Source organism: Dermacentor albipictus, chromosome 1 (assembly GCF_038994185.2).
Source record: "Dermacentor albipictus isolate Rhodes 1998 colony chromosome 1, USDA_Dalb.pri_finalv2, whole genome shotgun sequence".
Lineage (NCBI taxonomy): Eukaryota > Metazoa > Arthropoda > Arachnida > Ixodida > Ixodidae > Dermacentor > Dermacentor albipictus.
Genome location: NC_091821.1, coordinates 300,069,121 through 300,080,391, shown reverse-complemented (window position 1 = coordinate 300,080,391; position 11,271 = coordinate 300,069,121). Strand labels below are relative to the sequence as shown.

Below are 11,271 nucleotides of genomic sequence, written 5' to 3'. Positions count from 1 at the left end.
CTTGCTGACATTTATGTTTTCATTCGAGTGTTCAGATGGTAACCTCCAGATACGGAGCAAGTTGAGCAGTGGTGTGCGTAATTAACGAGGGAATGTTAACTATATATTCAAATAAATATCTTGGGGTGCTAAAATAAATGAGTAGTTTAGGGCCTATCTTCGAGATTGTGTAGTTGAGCGAAATATGTTTATTAAACCTGCTCCTGTAGCAGCTATGAACAAATATTTTGCAATTGAGCGTATCTGACGCGGAGAAAGATCGTGCGTAACATCTACCTGACCGCTTCCAGCCTTTTCGGATATTTTCATGAATGATACGGCTCCGTGAGCGTTCCTTGCGGCCAGACGACTGCCGATTTTTGTTCACATTGGTTTTCTGAAGGCGAGCAGTTTAAAGTTGAAATATCAATGTAGCAACGAACGTGCGCTGTCGAAAGCTTGCTTGGTCACAGAAAGGAAAGACGAGCCAATAATAGTGCAGCTTTAGCGCGTCATTGCCTCAAGACATTGCGCTGTCGCCGACGGCAGCAAGATGACAAAGGTGAACCGCTTGGCAGCTTCTTACGGGGCCGTGCCAGTCAACGGTGGCAATACTGACGTCACAGGCGCTTTCTTTTTATGCGAAGCATATTACGAGAGCACAACCTAGCTCCTCAGGCGCGGCGGTGTTGCCTTCAATGACCTTTGACCCCATGCCATACCACGTGACACCGTGACGTCACGACAGAGGAGAAACAGGGCTCCAACCAAAGCCACCTAGAAAAAAATGTAAGGCCTCCGCACGCCGGTGTGACGTCACGCTAGTCGGATGGGCCGGACAGCCGACGCCGTCGGCGTCTCCGCGCCTAGGTTCGTTGCGCTTGCAGTGTGTCTCTTTGCGCGTCGCGGATACTATGGCATGAGAAAATTAGTGCTGTCCTTGAAGTGACAGCAACCTATAAATTAAGATGCTTCGTTTCCAAAGCAAGACACGTATAGCTGACGCAAAAAATAAGGGGGAGCCGCTGGTTCACCGCAGTCAACACCACCATAGAAAGCAGCATTCTTTCATACCTTCCTTAGATTACTTGATTGGCAACATTTTTGTTTTTTGCGTGTATCGCAACACGACCTGCCTTATTGTGCTTGTGATGTTTGGTCGGGACTAAAACAAGCAAACTGCATGCTGCTTAGTCACTCAACTTTAGACGGAACGAAAGGAAGAGGAAAACTACATATTGAAGACACAGAATATACTTTATTCACAAATGATAAGAACTGCTTTCAGAAACAAACGTTTTAAATCTTCCATATATAATTATCATTCTCACTCTTGCATTGCATAAAACAGTCCTCGCTAGACACACGAATATCGAGGTTCATTTTATTGTGAAAATTTTATTATTATAGGGTCACGCACAGCTAATTCTCAAATAGAATAAGCTTCCGTCTTTGTTGTACCATTTCTTGTGGTTATTTTATTTCCACCCGCCTTGTTTGCAGGCCTTATTGGTCTTCATAACATACTGAGATAATGGTGAAAAGTAAATAAAAAAAGAGAGGCCTACTCTCAGTCCTAAAGGAAAACATGCAATTAATGGATTGCAGTAGCATGGAAAGTTCGAATCATAAACAGGTAGCACAATGCACTCAAATACCATTTGAATTTGGTGTCTGCAATTTTCGGTCGCTCTTGGCGTTGCGTAATTTGTCGTTTTCTGTGCGGCACAAGTTGTTCAGTAGTGTATTCGCTGCAGCACTTAGAACATGCCCCATTACCTACTGTGCAGGATGACCGAAATCACACACATCGACATCCTCAAAGTCATGAAGGGTAGCGAACACAAGGCCGACAAGAGTATCTTTCTGCCTAGGAAGGCTCAAAAATCGTACGGCATATTTTGGTGTCCTGAGCTTGTCCAATATAATTTCAGTAAAGAGTACAGCATGAACTACAACTGCTCGTGGAAACTTCAGGCCACCCCTCGTCATCTTCGTGATTGATGCATTCTCAGGGTCATCTAGATCGACGTCTTGCATCACAAGGCTTTCACTGCAAAATGCGAATGTCAGCTTTTTTAGAGCTGCATGGGCACAATAGCCGCAACATAGGTTAGTGCCAGTAGCCTTGACGTTTTTTCTCAATGTCGGAGTCCATCACAGTGACTTGAAACTGGCCGTTTCCTGAATGTACACTTGTCTCCAACGTGTTCGCGCTCGGTGGTAGTAGAATGTCCAAATCTGGCAGGTCCAGAACCGTCTGCCAACGCAATTTGTTTTCAGATTCATTTATCTGCCTTATAGACGCGTGGTAATTGGCACCAGACAATTGCCGGTACTTTCCAAAGCGATCCTTTTAGCTATCAGTTTGAAATTTGCCCAAAAGAACATACTCGAAATGAAGCTCTTTGAGACAGTATATGGCAAGTTCATGCAAGGCATGGGTAGTGTGGCTGAAAGCTATGTGCGTTTCACGTGTCAAGCGGCCATTGTCATGTTCGAGGCTTCTCCAGTGATCAAGCCATTGAACTATTCTCTCTAAGAATTCTAGTTGAGGACATGACGATGAAACTATTGAACCTTGCGATTGATCTCGCAACCGCTGTCCTTTTCTTGGCGTCTTGACGTTAACAATGTTCCACCAAGTCAAAATGGTGTCGACATATTGAGAGGTTTCCTTTGCATGCTGGAACGTTGCAACACTGAGCAGCAACAGTACATGAGTTAAATATCTTTAAGGCCAGTTTAACGTTCTGCCGTTCCATGTTTGAGGGGTTCAGTGCCTTCAAAGTGAGCGTTGGTGCTAGCTTCAAGAGCTCATGCTTTTCAGCTTCGTGCAGCTGGCATAATACCTTGAAAGATGCTGCAAGTATCTTTGGTTCAGCCTCATCACTCTTCGGTTCAGGAAAGTACATGCATTTGCCAATGTTTCTTTGATTCAGCCAGTTATTTCTTATACACTTTAGTATGTGAACTGGGTCCACCACAAAAAACAGGGGTCGTGATGGGTCAGCAGGATGCTGGTAAACAATGCTGACACTTGCCGGCTTAGCGAAGTAGGACATGGCTTTTCTGTTTATGGAGTTATTGTCGGAGATCACTGCGATTATTCTAAAACCTGATGCCTCTAGATCAAGAACAATCTTCCAAAGGAAGTCGTGCAGCGCCTTAGCATCGATTTGTGCCACAGGAAGGATGTGTACAACATCCTTGTTTGAAGTAAGCAGGCTCTGTATCATAAATACGTGTGCAGTTTTTGCTGCAGTCGATGAATTTACCGCAGCACAAGTAACCAACCCAGCCTTGTAATAAAAAAATTATTGAAGGTGAATCTCATCAATCATTAACGTTACAGTCTTTTCATGCTCTTTATATGTGCTTACAATACGCTTTGCATAGGAAAGAGAGCTACATTCTTGCTGCTCCATTTCAGGGCGTACATCGTACGATGAACACAGTCTTCTGATCGTATCAGGATGCGGCATCTTAAGCTTCATCGAACTTCTCAGGAATCTATATGCATGAGGTGAAATTGTGAACAAAATGCTAGCAAAAACCAATAAATCGGGGGGATATCGGCCAGCATCATTCAAAACAAGATCAACTTGACTCTTCAAGAATTTAAGCGCTTCAAAATGCCATTATTGCAACGCGCATGCGAAATGTTTTCCACTTACTTCCTCTAGCAATGTCGAAACCAATGTCAGTAGATGACGGGCCTTTTCAGAACGCTGAGTGCTGGTGTCTGTTCGATCACGTGTAACACACTTTTCAAATCTCTCAAGTCGCACAGCTTTTCAGGAACTAAAACATCACAACACTTCCTCACACCCGTTTCACCAAAAAATACTTCGACGCGCAGGTCTGTGGACACGATCACCGAAGTAGGGACTACAGGAGCAGATTGAAGTGTCAAGTCCAAAAAGAAAACCTTGGAGCCCTTGTTCAAAACTGTCCAGAAGTCCGAACACTGAAAGCTTGGCAAGGCCTTCAGCAAGTCCGCAAAGCTACCAACCACATTTTTGGCGTCCTCCTCTGCTTGGGTTTGCTGAGAAAGCATTATTGCTTTTCGCAAATATGCGGCTTCCAAGCGCGCTCTTTAGGCAGCCGGCGCTTCTCGAACGCACACTTGCGGACGCGATAAATAGGCAGGGCAATTGGGAAACAAGCTCGGAACTGCAGTTTCCTTCAGACCGATGTTTTTCATGGCAACTTCGACCACTTTTCCTGTCTTGACGTCCGTGTAAGATGTCGTCTTCAAGTAATCCGATGGCAAGAAATGCTTTTCACAGAGCTGAAATAAAACAAAAAACCAAGCAGTTATAAGTATGAAGTTCGACGAAAATGTTGAATTTACGAGCGCGTCGACAGGTGCAGAGACCCATCTATTGTGCACGCGTGCACGAATGCATCGCGCACTAGGCTGACGAAACGTATTCGTCTGGAAACCCAGAATAACAACATAGAGAAAAGTAATACTTACCACTGTGTACTTCGTTGGCGAGAAGTCCTTCCGAGGAACTGCTCTCGTCCATGCTTCGCGAGTGGCTCGGTCAGATGGGAACTTGTGCAATCGGACACTTTGTCCTCCGTCATAATTGGACTTGCAGTTTGGTGCGCAACAACAGCCAGGCATCGTTGCGCTTCCGTGTACGACGAACCCCGCACAATCGAAGAAAAGCAATCGCGTTTACGGTGCAGCATGCCCCTCCAAAGTCACCAAGCAAATGCTCCACGCGTTGCCGCTCTAGCGTTGCAGCCACGGAGTTTCCAGAACGCGCACCGCGTTATAGAAACGCAGCGCTCCCCCATCCACCGCTACCATCCGACTCTCGTGACGTGTTGACAGGGGAGAGGAGGTGATGCGGAGGCCTTACATTTTTTTCTAGGTGGCTTTGCTCCAACTCGCGCCGTCGCTCGCGGCGTCGCGGCGGTATATAAGAAGCTGCGCTTGCCTCTGCTAGACATTTAGGTGGCTTTGATCGGACGCGGTGAGCGTCGAGCAACGCAGCGTTCGGCGCGACAACGAAATTTGTAGGTGGCTTTGGCTCAACTCTTGCAAGATGGGCTGGGTGGGAATCGAACCAGGGTCTCCGGAGTCTGAGACGGAGACGCTACCACTGAGCCACGAGTACGATGCTTCAAAGCGGTACAAAAGCGCCTCTAGTGAATGCGGTGTTGCCTTATAAACGGTCTCGTGCGTCGCTTGCTCAGGCGCACATTTCGCTGCCGCGCCGAACGCTGCGTTGCTCGACGCTCACCGCGTCCAATGCGGGGCGCATAGTCGCTGCGCCGTAGCCCATTGTCTTACACCCCTTGGCGGATCGACGGGAACGCTGTCGCGTTCCACTCTTGAAGGCGAAGCAGAGTAACGCATGAGTTGTTTCTTCGTCTAGCCGAACCAAATATAGCCAAGCAACAGCAGTTCACCAGGCTAAACAGTGGTTCAACAACTAAAATAAAGGCTAGTGTGCTTCGCATCCCGGGCTTAACCTTAGCTAAGCCACAGCCATTTTTTTTGTATCGGTTTCACTTTCAGAAAGAGATAATGCTAAAAATGCAGTGTCATTCGTTCTTGTATAGTGTATTTAAATATGGGTTTTAATGGTGTACACATTGCGTTTGCCTCCAAGAGTAGGTGTAAGCAGGAACAAGTTCGCTCACACCCGCAAACACACAAACACACTCGCAAGCACACACACTCTCTTCCTCACACGCACCCACACAAGCTCTCTCCACCGCACGCACAGATATTCATGCACACACAAACACAGTTTTGTCCTCAGGCATGCATGCTCAAACACGAACTCGCACGGTTGCAAACGTGCATATTCGCATGCCGACATGCATGCACCGCAGGCACGCAAGCGCCCACACACACATGCACTAACACGCGCACACACGCTCATGCTCACGCGCGCGCCGATGCAGGCATGTACACATGCCGCGAACGCTCACACCCGAATACATGCACTCGCATTCATGCATATGCAAATACAGAATCACTAGCAGGCACGCACTCTCTCTATCCCTCGCACGCGCACACACACTCGCACACACACACACAGACACACACACACACACACACACACACACACACACACACACACACACACAGTGCGCGCGCACAGACATCCATGCGCGCACAAGGACGCACACACTTGTTGGCAATCGTGCATGCTGAAACTCGAAAACACACGTTGGCATGCGCACGCGTTCGCACACGCCCACACATGCACCGCAAGCGCGCACACATGCGCACTCACAAGCAGGCACGCACACACGCCGTGAACGCTCACACACGCACATACGCACTCGGCGCATGCAAACGCAAATACGGAGGCCCACGTCCGCACAAGCATGCACAGAGCGCACACGCCCATGCAACTATACCCAGGCAAGCTCAACACATGCACACGCATAACTACTCTCTACAATCTCGGTTGCCTGCGCAAAACCAGCGCGTACCACCAGGCTCCCTAGCACACCATCTACCATTACCATCTCAATGCCAACTGTAACAAATCGCTTTATGGTTTAAATTTGGCGCTTCAAGTCAATGGGCCTTCTACCGGGAGGGAGCAAACCAATTTCATCCTGTCGTGGGACTTCACCGCCCCTCTTGTCCTGCTTTGACTCCTTTAACGCATCACGAATATTCCGACTAGATGCGAGAATGCACACGTTGTTGGAAGGAACTACCCACTTGTTGTAGTCAGTTGAAACTTTTTGACTGTCGGCCGATATTCTGAAATAGAATTTCGAAAAAAATTTTCCCGTTGAGATACACTTGTGCATTGCTGTGAAGTTCCGAAGGAGAATGGCCAGAATTCCTGGACATTAAGTCGCAGTTTCGCCCGAAACGTGAAGCATCCATTGCGATTGCAAATTTGCAGACGCTTTACGAAGTAAGGTAAGTAATTTTATCAGCCATATGAATTTGGAAGCATTCGCTAACTAAATTAGCAAGCACGTTGTCACGCGCAGGCAGGTAAACATGAACACATCTCACTCGATGACCGTGGGAACTGGCTGTGAGAACACTGGAGTGAGGAAGCGCGACAGCAGTAGCGAGAGAACTCACCTTCGTGCTGACTGGCTTCAAAGCGAACTAAGCGTTGAAAGCCCAGCCTATACGAAGCTACCAGCACTCGGTGCATTCTGTACGCATCGCAGATCGCTTTGAAGATGAGGCACGCGCGGCGGCGCACTTTGTTCATATCGCAGATCGCTTTCGAAATAGGGCACCCACGCGGCCGCGCCGTACGCAGCAGCCACCGGAGTAGAACGCCCCTACCTCGCCTCCCACTGGTGCCTCCCGAGCGACGGAAGACGGCGCGTTTCATTCTCGCTTTCCTCCCATGCACCCGCGAGATTGAGCCGCGATCATCGGTTGACCCTCGCAAACTCGCAAATACAGCATACGGCGCGCGGCGCCGATATTGTCGTGCTTGGACTTTATACGGAACATCGCGGCGACAGTGACGCCGACGGAAGAAATGCGCCTGCAGTGTCCATATATAATTTATATCCCAATAAAAAATTTGCATCGCAATCATTGCTGCAATTTTCTGCGCAGGTCGGTCGGCAGTATGCTACGTGACAGCTCTCAAACAATGCCGCGTGTCCTTGGTAAGGTAATGCTTTCCTTATGCTTCTAAAAACACGCGATTTGTCTGGATTGTTGAAATGTATATTAGAGTGAACCTCTTGGGCGCCCGTTCCTGCGGCGAGTGTCGGTGTCGGCTTCCTCGGCGTAATCGACCGAACGAGCGGAGCGAAGGATGAAAGAGCGAACGCGGAGCGCAGCGGGTCTTGAATGACGGCGATGGCGAAGAGAGCTCGAGGAGTAAAGCGGAGGAGGAGGGTATGGCGAAAGCGTGAAAGGGAAATTCTTCAGCGCTTCCACTCTGTGAAGGACGAGTAGAGAAGCTGTGGTGTGTTTTAACTCAATCAACGCATCCATGTATGTATGGACATTATTAACGCGAGAGCGTTAAGGAGCTCGTGTCGCAGAAGAGCCGGTGTCGTCGGTGTCGGCGTCAGTGGCGTTGGCCATGAGCGACAAATCCCAGAAGGCACTTCATAAATAAAAAACATCTTGCTAGATGGGCTGGTGGGAATCGAACCAGGTTATCCGGAGTGTGAGACGGAGACGCTACCACTCAGCCACGAGTTCGTTCCTTCAAAACGGGACAAAATCGGATCTAGTGAATGCGGTGTTGCCTTAGAAACGTGCCGTAGAAAGTTATGCTGCGGTGTATATCGGTAATTATGACTATGTCTCTTACAAAAGTCGCAGTTTCACGAGTAGCGAAGTACGTTTCCGCTAAATTTCTTCTGCGCTCTGCGCACACGCAGAGCCATCTTGCGGCACACACAAAAGACCCCCTCCTCGCAATGTATGGCGCTGCCCCGACAAGTGGCGCGCCACTCGCCCCATGACCGCGTCCGCCTTCATGGCGCGTCGGGATCCGGCTATCTCTGCCGATCGCGACGTTTGGCTGGCGTAGCGCGGTTGAGTAGGCGGTGCGAACGGGATGCGATAACGCTATCGCGTTCCACTCTTGAAGGCGAAGCTTAAGCGACCTCCAATTTTATTATTATTATTATTATTATTGAAAGACATAGCGAACGAATGCATCTTACGAATTTGCAATGATTTATTCTTTTACGAAGTAGTGACGTGTGCAAGTACAGCCACATGGCAGGTGGGAATTCCACAATATTTACAGCTTGAATATGAACTGCGTAATTGCGAAAAGTATCTAAATGTCGGCGTAGTGTTAGGGTCGTCTTAGCGGCTACTTGTCATATAATTTCTTTCCGGATAGTTTCGATAAAACAAGAGTTACAGCCATTTTCTGTAACCATGCTCTCTCCGTACGCGGTCATATATTGACAGCAGACTGCAATTCTGTAACGTTTACAACTTCGCTATGAACTAATTATGATTAGTAAATGAAACTCGGCGTAATGATACACTCGTTTTAGCGGCCAATTTCAGCATAATTTTTGTCAAAATACCTACATTACTGAGCGCAAAATTCCGGGCAAGTTGGTAATCCATTACTCAAGTATTATTGCGCAATAAGAAAACGACAGGGACGTAAGAGAAGAAGACACACCAAGCGCAAGCGTGAGAAATTAGATTGAGATTAGATTAGATTGAGAGCTACAGAGCCTTTGCGAGAAACTGGAGACAAAAATTTTTTTTGTGTCGACACGATGCATAGACGGACGCACATCGTCCACCGCCGGAGGGTAGCTACAGAGTGGCGAACATTTAAAAAGAATCTTTAAAAGTTGCCTGTGGCAGATATCCCAATTCTAGTTCATGAGCTGGTCTACTCGAAGCGGCGGACAGTATTTGCACGAAAATATTGATATGCACAATCGACTAATTAATAAAAATTCGCTAATCAAGTTTTTAACTAATTACGTTAGGGCCCATATTGCAATTTATAAATTATAGCCGTGCATCGCAAGGCGGATCAACTTGGAACGAATTTTGAAGATAGCACCTGTTTCAAGATACAAAATCCCGAACTTTGCGGAGAAATGCATTGGCGTTTCTTCAAGTATTTTAAACCAACTGGCCCACATGAAGCTGCTCTGTTCGAGCACGTAGCGTATGCACAACGAGCGGATCCTGTTACTTGAAGAACACGTCCTGTATGGTGGCGACGGAGACGCCGATGCTGTCGATGCCCAGGGCGTCGCTCTGGGCCTCCAGCTGCGCGAACATGTGCTCGAAGCCGGCGCAGTCGAGCACGTGCAGCGCCACGGTCACTTCGCTTGGCCGGTGGCGCCGCACCTCCGCCTCTGGCACCGTGCTCTTGATGATGTGCATAATGTCGTACAGCTGGAAGGCTGCCGAGGGCTTCCGCGCTATCTGCACTCTGTAGCCTGCACCTGGAGTAGAGCTTCACTGATGGCATGTCGGCAGGGCTACTGGGAAGTTGGGTGGCGCTAAAGCAAGGCGAGGGTGCGACGCACCATTCAACAATACTCGCGAAATGCGCTCTTTCTAGAGCACGTCATAGAGTTTTAGTCGATGAAGCACAGCTGCGCGGGTATGCTTACCGTAGGCCTTCTTGAGGAAACCGGGTGAGCCGCTGCACTGGACAGCACCTTGAGCCAGCACAACGACGCGGTCCCCGAGTATGTCTGCCTCAGCCATGTCGTGTGTCGATATGAGCAACGTGCACTCGTGCCGCATAGAACGGAACAGGTCCCACATTTCACGCCGTGTATCTGGGTCTAGACCGGATGTCGGCTCGTCCAGTATCACCACCTACAATAGCAGGTACAATGGACAGTGTTTTGAATTTTCTCAATTCATTATTCGGACTCTTTGAATCGGCTTTATGCACGCAGAAGTCTCCCCTATCACTTTATGTTCACTTTTACACATATATTTTAGAGATCGTATAACATTGTCATACACACGCAACATCGAATGACTAAAGTAGAAATTTATGTGGCTACACCAGAGAAACTTATGCACGGATACGGTTTTTGTGAAAGTATTGGTTAAATCAGAGTGATGAAATAAATTAGCTTGCTTTGGTTACGTAGGTAACGACAATCATAGTTAGAAAAGCAGCACTCGGTAGATACACAAAAGTAGCAAACTGTGTTTCAAAAAGAGGCAGACTTTCGGAAATTGTCCGGCGAGCTGCACTCACTCATACACTTGTTTCGGACTCACCATGTACGCCAGGTGATTCGCCCCTGTATCGTGTATCCATGAAGATAAGTTCGCCTAGAAATTTCTTTACGTACTGAGACTATCATAATTGTTACTAAGAGCTGCAATGTGGACGGGGTAATCTTTCGATAAATCTGACGGGTCCAGTAATGAACAGTAATGACAAATGGTCACGCATTTTGTGTTTACCCTGAAAAGTTGCGCATTGTATTTCCTTGAATTTGTATGTATTTTTTCCAATGATTAACAGTGTTCCTTTTTTTCCAATGTACAAACTTCTTTGTTTCTCTTACTATGTAGTTCCCTTCCTTGCGGTAAATATTTTTCATTTTTCTGTAAACCTCCCTACTCAATGCTCCTCCGAGCCTGTAGGGTAAACTGAATAACATAACATAATTAGGTGGAAAGAATGAACAACTGGCGGACGGAATCCAACCGGACAGTCGCATGAAAAGGTAGTGGTTACATCTCAAAGGTTGGGATCTTGTCACGGGAGTTAAAAGACGGGTTGTCCGTGCTCTCACGAACCTTGGTGCTCACAAAGTTATAATGCTCAAAAATACATTCATTCCGCAATG

The 11,271-nt window shown here is 47.6% G+C and overlaps 1 protein-coding gene across 1 annotated transcript in view; it reads right to left on the bottom strand.

The window, feature by feature from the left end:
• The window catches only part of LOC135916812 (phospholipid-transporting ATPase ABCA3-like), a 420,918-nt gene that overhangs the window by 337,496 nt on the left and 72,151 nt on the right, over positions 1-11,271 (bottom strand). Inside the window, exons 7-8 of the mRNA XM_065450250.2 lie at positions 10,066-10,276; positions 9,639-9,894 (exon numbers count right to left, since the gene is read on the bottom strand). Of these exons, the coding sequence (XP_065306322.1) occupies positions 9,639-9,894; positions 10,066-10,276 (467 nt within the window). The remainder of the gene's footprint in view (positions 1-9,638; positions 9,895-10,065; positions 10,277-11,271) is intronic.